At 40.1% G+C, this 18,512-nt stretch overlaps 1 protein-coding gene across 1 annotated transcript in view; it reads right to left on the bottom strand.

Moving 5' to 3' along the window:
* Positions 1-16,495: 16,495 nt before the first annotated feature.
* The window catches only part of LOC122787869 (splicing factor 3A subunit 2-like), a 132,495-nt gene continuing 130,478 nt past the window's right edge, over positions 16,496-18,512 (bottom strand). The window contains exon 7 of the mRNA XM_044054785.1: positions 16,496-16,774. Within this exon, the coding sequence (XP_043910720.1) occupies positions 16,496-16,774 (279 nt within the window). The remainder of the gene's footprint in view (positions 16,775-18,512) is intronic.

Below are 18,512 nucleotides of genomic sequence, written 5' to 3'. Positions count from 1 at the left end.
TCTTGGTGGTCTGCTGCCCCTGGGCTTGGACTGAGAAGGCCTGGACCACTTTTTTGAAGGCCAATGCCTACTGAATCTAGGTGGCTGTACTTGTAAGAAATCTTTAACAGTTTGCATAGATTTAGCTTTCTCCTCCATTCTTTTGAGGACTTATTCTGCTTTATTGCCAAATAGACGCTCTTGATTTAATGGTGTATCTAGTAATTTTGCTTTGATATGATCTGGTAAGTTCTGTTTCTTAAGCCACGCATGCCTTCTAAGAATAGACCTAGTGATAGCAGCCCTGCAAGATGCTTGTAAGGCATCAAACCCACATTGCAAAGTGTGTTTACTTGGGAAACAAAAGTATGTTTCAATTCTTGCAGTTCCTTACCCTTTTCCTGCAGTGATTTGAATAGGTTAGCAACTGCAGGTCCAAACAAGGAAAAATTGTCCTGAGGAGCATCCACAAGTTTAGCTTTTATGTCTTCAGGTAAGGGCTCAAGTCTTAGCCAAGAAAATCTTATCCCTGATCCAGAGGTTGCTAGCTCTGGCAGAAGACTCTGCAGCATCATAGCTGCATTTTATGGAGTGACACGATACTTGAGAAGAAGCACCAAGCAAAGTAGCAGCCACGTTTTTTTTTCTGAGTCAGGCAAGCCTGCAATTACTTGTGAAAGTTTGGACATAAGTTCTAAAGGGAATTTGGTCACGTGTTTGGTAATTTATAGCCCTAAATGTAGAGTGGCAGAAGTGTATACCTTTTTGCCTAGTCTATCCAGGATCCTGCTATCCTTCTCACATGGTAAGAGGGTAGAGGAGGGCAGCAATTTTGATGGCTTCTCAGAAGCCACAGAAATTACAGAAGGGTCTGCAGACGTACATCTGAAGAAAAACCTGCAGTTCTCTGGCACCTTGTAGAAGTGGTCTGGATTTTTAGGGGCAGGTGGCTGGGAATCTGGTGCCTGTAAGGCTTAGGCAAAAGCACTGAAAAAGGCAGGCATGGCAGGAAGGACAGCTGATGGGCTATGTGATTCTACTTGTAATAGCTCATAGAATCTTTTCTGTGATTCTACTTGTAATAGCTCATAGAATCTTTTCTGTACTTCAGACACTTGGGTGCTACCCCATTTAAAGTGGTCTCTCAAAAGGACAGGTATTCCATTGGTGAAGTTTGTACCATTTGATTCCTCTTCTGGGGAGGAATAATCCAGGAGGGAAGAGATCTGTGATGTGTACACCAGGGATTTATCCCCTGAAGATGCCTCTTCTCAGATGTTTCCTCTTCCCTAGTTCTTTTAAGTGGAGAGAAAGTACTGGGTGGGGTGGTGGGGGAGTTGTAAAACCTGGAGGAGACCTAAGTAGCACAAGGGCATTGAGAAGGTCCTGAGTGAATTGCTACCAATTCCTAAATGCTCTTTAGGTGGAGACAAATGCTTGTTTTTTTTCCCATGCAGGTCTGCTTTATGTAGGGTAGAAGGGCCATATGTAGACCTACATTTGATCAGGTCGGAATCTACCTCTTCCCTATCAAGGATATGTGGAATCCCGTTACGGTCTTCCGTAATCGCAAGCTGTGGTTCCCCCTCAGACATCTGAAACAAATGCCTGCTCAGCCTCTGCAGACATGTTAATGCTCAGATCCAAAGTGGGCAGGATGTCCGGCTCGGCCTGCAGATCTGACTTGTGAATGGGCATGTCTCTGGGCTGCGCTCCGCCTCAACAGAAACGTTGGTACCAGAGGTGGAGTAGAAGGATCCGGCCTTTGCTTTTTGGCCTTCCACTTCAAAGTCAACTCAGCTTCAAGCCCTGAGGATCCCTCCATAGGACTTTTTGCTAGAAGCTCTAAGCAACAACTCTCAAGGAAGATGGCAAGGGAGGATAATCTACTCCTTAAATTCTTTGGGACAAACTCTTGACAAATAGAGCAGTTTTTGTGGACATGGTTTGGGCCTAGGCAGAACAGGCACTGGAGGTGGCTATCTTTGTGTGGAATTTTGTCGTTGGATGACATGAACCCTAACCAAAGACAGTAGCAAAAGTAAAAAAATTCTCCAACGGGGCACTTAACTGAATTGTGAAGAATCGCAAATGACTCTGAGTCAGCCTGCACGTTGGAATCTGGCATTTGGATCTGGAGGCAGAGAAGTTCTGAGTATGGTGCGCACATACGTCACTTTTATGGGCAACGTCTGATCACAGCCTATGTGCAATGTACCACTCACCCTACAGTAGTGAAGTCTTCTGTATACTGGCCTATGGAGGAAACTCCCTCATGTTATGAATACTGGAACAGTACAAATACTGGTCAGGGTGCAGCTATGTTCATAAGGACATCTGAAGAAAGTTCAGGAGGCTGGTCCAGAAGTTGGACATCCTGCCTTCAGCAAATAACCGAAATAAGGAAAAAAAGAAGTTATGTACTCACCATAACGTTCCATGTTTGTAGTTCTTCTTACATATGGGATCGGAGCCAATCCTCGGCTCTGACTCAGCCTATTTACAAGCTGGAAGACTTCTAGTTGGCTCGTGGCTAGGTAGGTAGGTATCCCATGGTGCACCAGTACAATCCCCAGATCTTGTTTGTTGCTAACTAATACACATAAGAACCAAATGCAAAAAGAAGCCCATAATAAAAGGTATCCAGTGAAGGATAACTATCTATTATCTGTCTCCAGGTACTTCCAGGATGGGGGTAGGAGGGTGGGTTCATAAGAATGAAGGGTGAGATGGACTACAAACATGGAATGTTATGTGAGTACATAACTTCTTTATGTTCTGTAGTCCTATCTCACCTTCATTCTTACATATGGGACAGCCTCCCTAGCACCTCATTCCTGGGTGGCTCAAGTAAAAATACTCCCGAGTACCGTGGAACCAAAGGATGCTCTACCCTTGGAGGTTAAATCCAATTTGTAATGAGTAATAAATGTGTGAGGGATAGCCCAAGTTGCAGCTGCACAAATATTATTAAGTGGGACCCTGGCCTGAAAGGCTGAAGAGGTAGACTGAGATCTAGTAGAATGAGCCTTGATTTTGAAAGGTAAAGGTCTACACCCTCAGGAGGTGTAAATGTAAGCTATACAGCTAGAAATCCAATTTGAGAGGGTTACTTTAGAAACTGGTAAACGTGACCTGTATTCGGAGAAGGAAATAAATAATTGATCAGATTTCCTGAATTCCTTCATCCTGTGCAAATAAAAACTTAATTGCCTATGAACATCCAACTGATGAAACCTTTCCAAACCACTCCAACGCAGCAGAATACAGAACACGAAGTTCTATGGACTGGTTCAAAGTGTTATGGGAACAAAGGAAGGATTAGTACGAAGGGATACTCTGTCTATGTGAAAAATAGATAAGGGGGTTTTACAGATAATGCTTGCAACTCTGACAATCTGTCTGGCAGATGTGATAGCCACCAAAAACAAAGTCTTCCAAGACAAAACTTCAAAGGCGATGAATGAAAAGGCTCAAAGGATGGAGACGTCAATTTGGATAGCACAAAATTTAAATCCCATGCAGCAACAGGTTCCTGAAATGGGGGTCTCAAACTGGCACCTTTGAGGAAGGTTTTGCACAGCCTATGTGACATCAGATTAGAGTCTTGTATGCCTAGATGAAAATTAGAAATCGCTGCCAATTGAACCCTGATAGTGGCAGCCGCAGATCCCTGATGGAAAATCTCAGACAGGAACTTTACAATCACCGGGATGGAAGCGGTATAAGGGTCAACATTTTTTTCTCAGCCCAGATAGAAAATCTCTTCCATCTGCTGGAATATAGTCCCCTAGTGGAGGGTTTATGAGAGGACGTTAGTATATGAGTCACAGAGGGTGAGAAGTCGTGAAGCCTGACTAGGGATGGAATTGGAGCAGCCAAGCTGTCAAATTGAGGGTGTGTAAAGTGGGATGAATAGAGCCTGACGTGTGTCAAGAGATCTGGTACTGGGTCCAGAATCCAAGGATTGTCTAGGAGAAGTGGCCCGAGAAAGGGGAACTAAACATGACAAGGCCAGTAAGGAGCAATGAGGATCAGTTTGCTTCCCAGTCGTTTCGCTTTCTGAATAACCTTGGGTATGAGAGGAAAGGGAGGAAAAGCATAAAGGAGACTCGGGCCAATCGTGAACAAGTGCGTCTCTGGGTGACTCCCCCGAAGGGGGAATAAGGGAGAAATAGCTGCTGCATTTGGCGTTGATCGGGCTGGCAAAGAGATCGCAGCAAGGCTGTCCCCATCTGCAGAAAATCTGCTCTGCTATTTCCTGTTTCAGAGACCACTCGTGAGGCATCTAGATTGCCCAGCTGAGCTTGTCGGCTATCACGTTGGTTTGTCCCTTGTATGTGCATTGACACCAGAAAACGTTGGGAAGATATCGCCCATTTCCAAACTTGAATGGCCTCTCGATAGAGTGGGTATGATCTATCGGCTATCACGTTGGTTGTCCCTTGACCTTTAGATAAAATTTCCTTTTCTCTGGGTGCAGAAAGAAACTTATTTGGTCTCCTGGGGACTGGCTCCATGGCATCAGAAGTATCCCACACATTCCAACTAACTAGCTCCATCAGTTCGTCAAAAGGTTGAGATACCCAAGAGGCTGAAGGTTGAGACCTGAAAGCCTTCAGGTACACTGCCTCCTCATCAGAAGGAGTGACAGTGGGCCATCCGTTCCTCTGCTTAAAGATTTCCAGGGTGTCTACGAAGGAAACCTCATCAGAGGATGACTTGGGGGACCCTTCCGACTCCTTGACGTCAGTGTCAGAGGTCAAAGACTCATTCTGGGAGTCTACTTGCTTCCTTTTACATGTTCTCTTCCGTGGGGGCTCCTCTGAAGGATATACCGGGGAGGTCTTGGAAGAGTGGGGGCCACCAGCTGGTGGCGCCTGAGGCTGCGGGTCTCTGCTGTCCAGGGAGGGAGACAGAAATAGGTGCCCTAAGGGGGGAGAGTGTCAGTACCGTTGGTAGGAGCTGAAGATCGGGACAGCACACTCCTCATCATCTCGAATGCCGACCTCTCTGGCTCTGAAGACCTCCTCGGCTCTGAAGAGGCCGAGGATGCCATCAGCTCTGAGACAGATGTAGGATCCAAACTCACCCTCGCCGACACACCGAGAATGAGGCTCGGAACCAAAGAGGTTCGGTTCCAGGCACCCCCGTTGGGGCCAACCGGGGAGCTTTGGCACGGACGGCACAGAGAGTGTCAGGGGAGATGGAACTGAGGGTTCCACCAGTGGTACCAAACACTCCGGCTCCGAAAGGCCAGCATGGCACAAAGGAGGAATCACAGAAGGGGGCAAAACAGGCTCAAGTGGCTACGGAACTGACTGGGTTGGAGCTAACAACAATTTTGGTAAGGCAGATGACTTCAACAGTCTCAGCACTACCCTCTCCACATCTTCTTCTGATAAACTCCTGGAAGACCTGGAGGGCTAAGTAGGAGAATGGGATCTCTGCAGTACTGGTGACTTCACTGTAGAGGAGACCGGTAATGGTTCCATAGACCGGCTCCATTGAATACTCTCTGTGTTCAGCTCCTAGCTACTTGGCGCCAACCCTGTAATCACAGTAGTACAACTCTCAATCGGCTCCGAACTCTGTGGAGCCAAAGACACAGTAAATTTGTCAGATTTAGTCATTTTAAGAGGAGGTTTCGAGACACCAGCCTGTGCCAGGGAGGGCCTCTTAGAGGACTTAGACATTTCCTTTTTAGATCCCTGAGATCTAGCAGAGGAGAAACAGCTAGCCACATCTTCCTCAAAGGAAAGTTTAAGGAAGCCTTTTAGAATAAGCTTATTTTTCCTTTCTTGCAACATTAGCATGAAAAGAGTGGCAAAATAAGCAAGTTTCCTGTAAGTGGATGGCCCCAAGACAGTAAACGCAGTTACTGTGGCCATCCATTATAGACATCTTCTGTGAGCATTTTATGAAGCCAGATGGCTTATGGTCCTTGCTTTCCTTAGACATTCTCACAGAAGATGCACACACACACACACACACACACACACACACACACACACACACACACACACACACACACACACACACACACACAAAACGAAGAAGAAAAGGACGACTACATCCTCTAACAAACAGTCGTAGCCCTACAGGAATGGTAAATAGACACCACGAGGACAAGGTCCTCTAACAAACGGGCCTGGCCCAGGCAGGAATAAAGAAGGGAAACTAGGTCTTCTAACTAAAACATACCTGGGGGGCAGAAAAACTTTGAAAGAGCCGCACACACCAACAGGAATAAATTCTCAAATGTAGAAATTACTACAAAATATAAACAGAACCTCATTCTGTTTGCAGCACTAAATATATTAGCAAGCGGAAAATCCGCAAAACGTTATGACCTATAACTATCTAACAACACACACAGTCTACCTAAGCGCAAAAGGCACCTACAATAGTTAATACCTAATTATGAACAAGTATATTAAATGAGCAAAAACTGGCACACAGGATACAAAGTACTAACCGGCCAAAGGCCAACTGTACTTAAAGAAACTGCACACAAACGGCACACTAGTAAACGCTATTTATTCTAACTGCAACTACACTAACTATAACTATACAACGCTATATTAAGGTAAAAACAGAAAAATTATGAATAAATTTGAAGACTTAGCTAGAGTCAGAGAAGAACATCCAAACTCGTTAACGCGGCAAACAAGATCTGGGGATTGTACTGGTGCACCATGGCATACCTACCTAGTCATGAGCCAACTAGAAGTCTTCCAGCTTGTAAATAGGCCGAGTCGGAGCCGAGGATCGGCTCCAATCCCATATATAAGAATGAAGGCGAGATAGGACAACAGAACATCAACTATTGAGCTCAACAGGAAACATCCAATGTCATCTTGATCAGGTGAGTCAAAATCCAATGTCATCTTGATCAGGTGAGTCAAAATCAGGATTAGATGGGCTTTCCTTGTTTTAACTTTTCCTTGTTTTAACTAAACTCTTTGAACAAATGGAACAGCGTGGCAGCCACCCCTTCTCTTCATCTTGTCAGTACATACCAAAAGTCTGATGAGAATTTTAGAATTTTTAAATTTTCCTGGGAAATGAGGATTTTCCAGCTCTAAGCAATTCCATACTCACAGCAGAAGGTGAATCACCTGCAGAATGAGCTTCCAATTCCAACATACTGCTCTCCTGTGAAAAATAGTCGTCACTAAATGAAAGTTGAAGAATAAGGTTAGTTCCTGTAACTTCTTTTGCCATCCTACAAAGCTGGTAAGACTTGTACTGCCTTACATGTTTATAAAGCAACACCTTTTGATAAAAGGGAACTACAACACATATTTTTTTTTATCATAGCCCCGAAAGAATCCAGGAATGTAACCACAACACTTTTATGGCCTCTCAAATAACCAAGGCCTGGATGAGACAGTATTCTAGGTAAAAATAAATGTGAATCCCCCCTAAACCAGAGGGCTATAACAGATACTGAGAGAGTCTCAGAAAACATTCCAGAGGCCTTTGTTAATCTGGTGGCTAGACCGATTAACCTGGAATGATGATTGACAACTTTGCTCCTTGCAAGACTTGAGTGCTAGAATGTGTCAATACACATTTTTAGAGTAAGAAAGACCATTCAAGGACAACCCCAGCATGACCCCCCCCCGATCAAAAACCACTGCCTCACCATGAGCTGCATAGTGAAATAGGAAAAATCTGCAATCAGCCTACAACTGTTCTGCGTTTTAGGAAAAGGCAACTTGGAATAGTAACTGCAAAATTGTAAGGGACAACACTCAAGACAGTAAACATTTTTACTAACATTCTCCTCTTAATATTTTCCACAAAGATGGAAAGGAAAGATGTGTATTTCTTTAAAGGGGTTTGCAGTAAAGGCTCGGACACAAAATATTCTGATAAATGAACAAATGTATGATGAAAGTGTTAAAGAAAAATACAAATGCCATCACTTAAACACTGTCAATAGGGAAGAACATATTTTTAAAATTTACATGAAAAAATAACGGCACTTCTCTACTGCTCATAAATGCAATACTATTTCTCTTCAGAAACGCTTTCTATCATGAATTTTGTCAAGGACAGGTGGTTTCTTCACGGCTGGTTCAGAGAATGGGAGAGTGCTAGACATGACAGCCTGGCAAACTTTTCTCCACACAGAAAGCAGCAGGCAATCAGAAAGCAGAATCCACTGATCACCAAAAACGTGTTACGGAACACCCCTTGCAAGGAGATGAATAACTAAATGCTACAAATTATAGTAAACACAAATGGATGAAATTATGCGTACAATGCTCAGAATTAAAGCATTTGTGGTATATGTTATTATACTACCTGCACAGATATGCTCCTCTACTATTAATTACATCACCAATGTGTATCAAAAAGAATGTAAATAAAAAAAGAATGCAACTGAAAAGGTCTACTTTCAAACTGGATCCTGGGAAAAAGACTACGCAAGACAAATGGTTACATTTACCTTACACACCCAACTTATTTGCTCAAGAATTTTGGACAAAGCCAAAAATAATGGGGAGTAAAGCCCCAAAATCAGGAGCAACTTTTAAATATTACACTAATTCACTTAAAAAAGTTAATAGAACAACAGATTTTAAGTCAACATGCACTTTTTGAATGATAAGTATGAAATTCGAATAAATGACATAATTTAGTTGACTGTAACCTTCCATGACTTACCAGAAAATCAAAAAAGTTTCAAGGGACAGGGCAAGAAATACAACGCAAAAATATCAGGCATGGTTGAGATCTGACCTCCTTTAAACTCTAGGAGTTCAACCAATTTCTTTTACTTGGGAGGGGCAGCAACGCATGATAAAACCAAGAAAACTTTAGAGTGACAGCACTGAGGCATGTAAAGACATGGCACTACATGCAGATCTCGCATATTAAGGGCCACTTACAAGTCACACATTTCTCTAACAGTGAAGCAGATATCTAGGATAACAGTAGGGTATGACGCTTGGGACAGAATGACAGAGACAGAAGATAAAGAAACAGCTGGCAGAACATATACTTAAACTATTAAAGCTGCTGTACTTGTCAGAAAAAAGCATCAACTCAAAGGTAAGCCTACATTTCAGCAGCATGATTCAACATGCACCTGAAAGTAACTAACACATTCTTGGAAGTATATCTTTTAAGGGAGCAAAACTTGCAAAATGCTTAAACTCTGTTGGCAGAGTGATTCAACAAGGACATAAATAAGCAATGCAACTGGCAAACAGCAATTCTAAGAAACTGGAGAATATATTTTGGATGTAGCTCATTTACCAAATGTTTCGACAATTAAGTGGCTTCATTATGTTATGCAGAATGACTACAACATTTTACATTTGTAAAATAAAGAAAAAACTCAACAGCAATGGCACAAAGTATATGGTTAAAACAGTTTTCTATTCAAAGTTTAAAAGGCAATAACCAAGGTTAATACTAGCCAACTTGTGATAAGGATACTATAAATGTGAAGGTTAGTGGAAGAGCAAGAAGGCAGAGATTATCCAAAGGCTGATAAACAAGGCCACAAATCATAAACTTAGTTAGGTCTTTCTTCCTTCCAGCACAAAAAATATATTCAGCATTGAAAAGGCACACATTCTGCTTTGTTCCTAAGGGACAATAAAGGTTGTTCAACCAGGAAAGAACCCTAAATGACAGAAAAGGCACTGGTCACGCCTTCAATCAGTGAAGAAGAATGAGCTGGTGGAGTAACTACTCTCTGCTTGCACAAATTAACGCACAAGCTTAAGGGCTATCAAAAAAAAAACATTTTTTTCCAACACTAATCAATGTGAACAATTTACAAAAGGAACACACAAGAAGGATCTAGTCTGCTCTGATGATATGCTTGACAACCAATTTTCAAAACCTGGCAATCGAAACAAACTTGCAATGGCCATGTTATTTAAAAGTAAGAGACGTCATTTTGTAAACAAACAGCTAGGCTGGTGTCGGCAGCAGCAATATATTTCACCAGACCGTACCTGAGAAAAGAAAAACTCATAATGCAGTCTTGGCAGCTTTCTTCTATCAGGTGACTTTGCCCTGCCCTGCTTGTGTTTACAAAGAACAAAAAAATTCTAGCATTAAACTGGTTATGTAGTCACTCTCAAGAGTTGTAAAAGTAACAAATGTGCTAATCCAGTTCAGAAAGACTACACTGTAAATAAAAAAAAAAAAAAAAAGTTCAGAAAGAGAGGTGGCAATCTATCTTATTACTGTGGTTAAAATATATTGGATAGAATCAGTTTTCACAGTGTGTGAAACTATTCTGAAGATGCCAAACAAGATCATGAGCGGACATTGTGTCTTACACAAAACTGCAGCATGATTTGTAATTTAGCAGTATGAGTATATCTACAACTGACGGCCACAATGACACCTTTGCAGTGAGATGCTATAGTCAACATTCTACATCAACCTCCAAACTTTTAAAGTCTATAAACACTGCTTTTATTTTACATCTTTAACAAACAGACACACACAGAGACCGACAAATACAGAGAAAGACAGACACAAGGACGGACAAAGAAGGGCAGACGCACAGCCAAAAGGAGACAGACACACACACCAACAAAATTAAATTACTGTTCCTTGCAAGCAGAATTAGTTTAAACAGAACACAATTTAATATTTTGTTGTTTTGTAATCAGCTCTAAAAATGTAGAACCAAATTTATTAACTATTAAAACAATACTAAAGCTTCAATATTAAAGTCTGGAAAGTCAAAGATGATCCCACTTCACAGCACCAATGCAATGTGACAAGTTTTGAGAATGCTGTTGTAAACACCTGTTGTGGGTACAATCTACCCACCAAGGCCTACATCTTTGGAACATTTGACTGTAGTACCTTCAGGAATTTTGCACTACAGCCTTTTTTAAATGGTTCCTGAAGAAACATCTTTCTGACCTAACATTTTCAGACTATCCAGGAAAAAAAAAGTTTTGTTTTGACATTACTTTTCAAAACAATGTGTGCTATTTTACTGTTCATAAACCTGTACATATACATACCACGTGAGCAGAAAGTTAAAGTGGAAACAGAATTTAGGTTTCCATGTTAGAACCAACCCTTTCTGGCTGCATCAGGTACTACACAGAATTTAGATGAGCATACAAGCTGATAATAAAAAAGACTATTCAAGGTAAGGTGACCAGTTTCCAGACAGGCCTGCAGAAATTAGCAGGGTGAGTAAAATTTGCAGGTGGAATTTAACTGATAAGAAAAAAAAAAAAGGCAAGGTTATGCAAATACAAGTTGGAGAGTGAATTCACAGGCAATGCAGTCCTGGTGGATTAACCTTAAGAAGTTATAAAGGGATTTACTAATCATTTCTGTAACCACCCTCCCCTTTTCCATCCACCCTACTGCTGAACTCTGGTATTTTACCTGGCTAGTCCCAATATCTTCACCCATTTCTCGATACTGTCGAGGAAAAAGCCAGATTGCAAAATGTTGCTCCCTTTTTGACCCATGGTAGCACGTTTCAGCTGTGGAGCTATCAGAAATGTCGACTTTCGATTTTCTTTTTTCTTGAAGTTTAGGGAAGTCAGTGGGACGGAATTCGCGAAATCCGTTCGCATTTCTGCACATTCGAAGGGTGCGCTTTCAACAATATGAAGGTAAACCCATACTCACACACAGACACAGATTTTCTTAGGATCTGATAGAACATATAAACATTGAGCAATTCAGCAATAACAAAATAAAGGGAGATGGAATAACTTCTCTGCGTCAGAGGCCTACTATACACATAAAACTGAAGTCATACTAACATCAGCCAGGTTGGTCTGCAGTGAGTTACATCTACAAAGTGAGGGGTGCTGAAAGTTAAGTGCTTTATTACAATGTTTTTGCCATTCTTTTTAAATCTTCTTTCCCCCAACCTCAGTACCTGTCAAACATCTAACCACCACTATGACTGCTCATTTGTTCCCCATTACCAGGAAAGATTTGCTCAGGGTGCAGACATGATCCAGACAGCTACGATAGATACTTTTCATTTTCTGAATCAACTCGTCCCTCAGAAGCAAATGTAAGGGTTTGAAATGCCTTCCCATGAGCATTTGTGTCCATGAAGGCTGCTGGGCAGATGCAGCATGACAAAGCCATGTATGCCCCCTGCCTTTAGTCCTATATTTCCATTACCTCTCCAGTTGATGTCGCACTGCAGTGGCCTGGGCTGCCTTCCTCCCCACCACAGGATAGGTCAGCCAATGCCAGTCACTGATTTCCACCCTCCATCCCCTGGCCTGGCTCTACCAATGCCCTAGCCACTAATCAGTCTTGGATCATACAAGTTAGTTAGGATTTCAACTCTATGATGCCATTGAATCAGACAAAATCAAACACTTAAAAGTTTAACAACTTCAAGGATTATTTTACTTGTCTGGATCACCTACTAAATCCTCTGTTGGCACACTTTCAAAGCGATTCATATGCAACTCTCTCAAAAATCTACACTTCTGTGCCAAAAACAGGTTGATCACTAAGATTCATCCTGCAACAGAGATAAAGAACTCAGTCAGACATACGAATGCACACATCACCAATCAAAACTGGGTTATTACTAATCTCTGAAAAACTCAGCAAAGTCCTGACCCTGTTTAGTCCACTATGCAGTATTTGTGATTTGGAGTGGATTATTATTAGTTATAAGGTGAAGAGAACACCGTTTCTTAACACTAGGCATGGGGAAAAGTCTACCACACACAGCGATAATCACGGTTTTCTGATGTCAGACAATGAAGTCCAATATTTTTCATACTTTCTTCATTACAATCTATAGGGCTTCATTAAAATCCTTTGGAAGGTCTCATTTAGATCCCTCAAATTTATAACCCAAGTATTATTCACTTCCACTTCACTTCAAAATGACACAGAAGACACTTCCAAACTCTGTATAAATGTTTCCGAAAAGTTGCACGTTGGACCACTCCTGAATTTCATCCCTCCCAAATAGGCAGCCTCATGCTTATTTGAAATCTTGATCCCAGTTCCATACAGTACAAAATACCATCCTTTTTGTTGTCATTGCCCCTTTAAGAAAGAGAAGCTCCCTTAGCCTCTGTCAATCCATACATTCTTCCCTCTTCCTATGGTGTCTTTGGATACCAGGGGAACAGGAAGAGCTGGGGATCACAACAGTTGTCCAGTGAAATTTTAATGAATGCTCAACATGTGCTTTCCGACTATCCAGCTAATATGATGAAATGTCTGCTACACGAAATCAGAATGGGCACATAGTTAACTTTTTGCCAGGCATGAACCAAATGTACAAACATGGATACAAAGATCTGGCCCCATTTACAAATAAAGGAAGCAAAGATACCTCAGCTGCTCATTCTCAACTCTTTCACATGTGGATTTCTCCATTTCACAGGATGCTAGATGAACCCAGTTTTTCTAGGACAAATTCAAGGGTAAACATTCTATGCAGCACAACCAGCCTCAAAGTACTCCTGGTTTTGTCCCTAGCCTTTTAGAAATACTGAACTTTCTCATGGTTAAAACAAATGTGGCCATACACCTCTCCTTTGTGTTACCCTGCTTCGCCCCTATATTACACTATCCATCACATTTAAACAGTATGCTCTGCCCTCCTCCTAGGTTTGCTTCTTACACTGCCTTCTGAAATTCACTTCTCTATAATTTCTTAGTTTGCACATCATGACCTTCTCAGACTTTGACCAACACACCTGACAGAGTACCTTAACTTTCTTCCACATCATGTATTCTGCACATTCCTTTCCCAGCAGTGTAACCTAGAGTGCTCCCAAGTCTCATGTCAGTCTTCAGAAAGTGCCCATAGAACTGCTGACAGTATTTAGTACTATATTAAACCAAATACTGCCAACCTGCCCAATGTTCTGCCTTTAATTTTTCCAAAATATGCACACTGCATTCTTTTCAAGAGTCCTGCAGAGCTACCCAAATTATCAGTTCCAAAATGTAAGAGCCATACAATTTCCGGAAACAAGCTACTCCACTTTGGAATATGCACATCCAACCGCCTTACTACTGTAGGAATATTCTGGTTAAGTTAAAGATGCCATTTTGTGGCACGTGGCTATATAATTTTGAGCTACCTTACATGTTACTCATAACTATAGTAATATACTTGAACAGATAAGGTTGTTAATTCGTTAAAATGAATAAACTGGCATGAAGTAAATAAGACTTTGAACAAGGAATGAATATTGTACAACACTCCACAAACTTTGAGCAATTCCACTGTAGATGTGCATAAAGTACATATGTAATACACAGAATACCTACCCCATTGGTAACAAAAGTCTACTGACAACACTATTAAAGAGGAAAAGGAACACATTTAATGTGCTGAAACTATTAACTATGAAAAAACAGGTTAAATTCAATACCCAAAATGATTAAAAGAAGTATTGTACACAATCATAATAGGCAACCTGGCAAGATTATCACTCAATAAAAAAACATACCAGTAGTCACACAAGAATCTTTAATAAAACGTTTGAGCAAGTTACCATTGATTTCCTGCATTTAAAAAAAGGCTTTTTAAATGCAGGAACAGGTTGGTGCCTTTAAAGCTTTTTAAATGCAGGAAATCAATGGTACCATTGTTTCTGATGTAGTTCAGACATATGAGGAAAGAAAGCCCTCAGACGTTTTATTAAAGATTATTATGCGACTACCGGTATGGCGTTTTTTATTTTGTACTTTGACTTTGGACGCTGTGTTGTTACTGGTTATTCAATTTTAAAAAATCCCTTTTTATGCATGTCAATTCAAGAATACATAACATCACTGTATGCAATTTGCTAAAGCTGATATTTTCATATATTCCCCCCCCCCCCCCTTTTTAACTTATTATATGACCACTGACACTAACTCAGGCAAATTTTAAACACTCAGATCTATGGAACAGTAAATGCTTAGTGATTATACAAGACATGGCTCATAATACTTTGCACTGGGATAAACCATCCTGCAGGATAGAACTGGATAATCTAGCTGGAACTAAAATATTTCTGTGAATCCTTCAACATAAACCTTTAATCGTCTTCTACAATCAGATGAAGTACCTAATGAATGGAACAAGATTAGTGCTGTCCCCATTCACAAGAATGATGCTAGGATATGCCAGGATAACACCTACTACAGACTGATAAAAATAACAAGCATTATTTGTACATGTGATGAGCAGTGTTTTAACTGAAATCCTGAAGAGTTAACAACGCATTGTATTCTGATCAGGAAACATAAGCAAGTCTAATAGGCTTTTATGAAATGATTAACTTGGCAATGGACTACAGTCTACCAGCGGTAGCAGCTTACCTTGATTTACCCAAGGGGTTTGATACTCTAACAAATAAATGCAGAGACAGATAAACTAAGAAACCTTGCCAAGTGAAATAACCTGCTCATCATATAAAAAAATGTGTGGCAACCTTGAGTAGAGCTTTGACCTGGATAAGTGTAACATGTGTAGCACCCCAGGGTTAAAACAATTTTTTTTTTAATTACAAATTTTCCTCTTACCCTGCATCTGATAGGGTTACATTTCAAAATGTGTCAATGACTAAGTACTTTGTTAACACTGTTGATGACCTGATTAGGCTCAAAAATAACACTTCAGTCAGAAATCCTAGACTGTGATATAATTTAAATGAACAAAGTTATATATTTTAGATGTATTAAGACAAGAGGATCACGGTATTTGGATGACCACTAGTTAGTAACATTAAGGATCTTGGGATTATGGTCAGTGATAAATTGTCCTTTTATAATTAATTATATATGGTTTGTGAAGAACAAAGTAGTGTAGTTGTTAAGCCTACTATTAACAAGGGCAACAAGTCTCTAAATTAGTCATTACTAGAGTATAATGCGCTACTCTGTATTCACAGTTGTAATATGATTATAATGCTTTTTTTCCAGAAAAAAAAGTCAGACATTTTTAACATCAAAGATTACTCATATTCTGAAAAGTTGGTTGAACTGGATCTGTATAGTCTAGCTTATGGACTTACAAGAGGTAAATCCTCCATGACCAGTAAAGCTTTTCAGGATTCTTCTGGGCAGGCAGTTTTAGAACTCAAAGTTTTATCAAATTATAAGAACAATAGTCACTACTATAACGAAGTAAGAGAGATATGATGTAACAGTCTTTGGTTGTGGAATTGTCTTAGGTTAAGAAGTATGTGGCCTTATGTCAGAATTCAGGCAAAGAACAGACACATTAACAGGTCACATGAAATAAGTCCCAAATTTAAGGGAGTCTGCATTCCTCAAAAGCCTTACAGCCTGAATGCAGGCATACCTAATAACTTATGAGTGTGAGCCTCATGGGCTTAGTGTACTCAGTTATGGACCTTGCAGGATTTGTTAATTACATGACTAAAACATAGCTATGAGTATTTCAAAATTAGAAGCCATCTGAAAGATTATGCAATTTAGTGCAGCTACATAAGTTTGCTACACCCGTGTATTACCTTGCAGCCAGAAATCTAAAAGATGAACCAAGTTCTTTCTTTCAAAATATATTTTTAAATCCACTATTATGGTTAGTCTGAAAAAAGGAACAAGACAACCCTGAGCCTGTTTTTATTTTCTCAAGATAAGTGCCCATAAATGCCCACTTCCATTTGTAGTTTACAGAAGTACTACCTACCTTGAAAGCTATTGTTTCATAAGGTTCTGCTGCCAAAAGCAGGTACTGCCATCTCCTGTCTGGTGGCTCAATTCTCTGTTCATATGCTGACATGAAGCGATGACGTGGCATGATGCTTTCTGCAATCTCTGGGTAGTCAATCTGGAGAAAAACAAATTAGAAAAAAATAAATCTTTCTTTCTCTCTAAAGTGCTCTCCCCAAAGGACCAAAAATGATGTACAGTGCATCTAAAGAAACTCATACTGGTATTACATTCATCAAAAGAGCTAGTTACACAATATAAAAACTTTAACCCTGAACACAATTAGCATAATCAAACCTACCACTGTACAGTCTTTAACATGACATGAAGGCTTATTTAAGCAAGAATTACGGGTCACCAGGCACTGAAGTTCAGCCTATACCTAGTTAAGGTATTATTGCACAGTGTCAGTTACTGTTAACTCAGATAATCATAACACAATGCCTGGGCCACAAACACACATCTGACTGAAGAAGGTAGTAGCCTGAAGCCAAGAGATGAACAACGGAGCAAAGAAGAAATAATCTCACAATCTTTTCCAAAGGAGCTATGACAGCAAGCAAACATTTCAGCACTGAATAGCATATGAATGAGTTTTATTTGTTTACCAGATTGGCTCTATTGGGCATCTAGGAAAAAAGTTCTCAAGTTGCCATAACATAAGCACAGAAAACATTACAACCATCAGTACTGGGCACACAAAGATAGAAGAACATTAAAGAACAGAACCTTTTCATACAACATAAACCAGCTTAATCTACACACAAATATGCAGGATGACTACACCAACAGATTACTGGTATAGTGCAGCTACACCAGCGACATAGTACAGCAAAATCAAACACACAACCCGGACTAATACATTAAAGGACAAAGACAATCAGATACACAAAGGTAAAGTACAGTTGTGTACAATTACCATAAATGTAGATGTTCGAGTGTATTCACTGTTAACTATACTTAAAAGCCTTTTTGGTGTATTTGCTTTTGTTTGGAGGTGTATTTTGTATGTTTATTTTTAAATATAAATATATATATAAATATATATAAATAAATATATATATAAATATTATATATATATATATATATATATATATATATATATATATATATATATATATATATTGCTCCCCATTTGGGGGGGCACCTGACATCTGGGGCAAGAAAAACTGATGTAATGGCGTAGGCTGCATGTTTTATACCCCTGACGACCCAACGTCATGGAAGAAGGGACAGCAACCGACGCAGGACCCACAACTTTGTTAATCAGGATGACTGAGGGCAACCTGCCAGCAGATTACCCAAATGTAATGACTGCAACAGTGAAACACGAAGAACATCTAATACATTAGCAGACAAAGACAACATAAATATGTACATAGTAAAACACACACTTAACAGAAAAACACCATTCTAATACTCAAAGCAACAGCTGCCAGTTGCCTTACCCAATATGAATGCTTACATGAATAAGAACACGTCTACGTATACAAATATGTTTAAAATGCCATTAGTTCTTCAGCTGTTTAAAGTGGTAAGGCTACATTTAACTTAAAACAGACACTGATCAACTGAATCATCTTCAACTGATAAACTAGGATCTACAACCAGAAAAGTGCATTATCTGACAACACTACCATACTACCAAAATTCTCAAAACTGGCTGTGAAGTGAGAGAAGTATTGAGTGAGTATGGTGGTCCTAGCAGTCGCCATGTTCAAGATAACCCTAATAGTTTTTTTTTTCTTTACAATAAATATGTCAAGACTCATACTAACAGTGACAAAAATTAAAATTTTATAGAGATGCGGAAGAATGCAACAAGTCACTTCTGTCAGATGCATGAAAATTTGGCA

The sequence above is a fragment of the Protopterus annectens genome, chromosome 13.part0 (assembly GCF_019279795.1).
Source record: "Protopterus annectens isolate FY-2018-M chromosome 13.part0, PAN1.0, whole genome shotgun sequence".
Classification (NCBI taxonomy): Eukaryota; Metazoa; Chordata; order Ceratodontiformes; family Protopteridae; genus Protopterus; species Protopterus annectens.
Note: the sequence above shows the minus strand (reverse complement) of the source record. Positions and strands in the feature narration are given on the sequence as shown.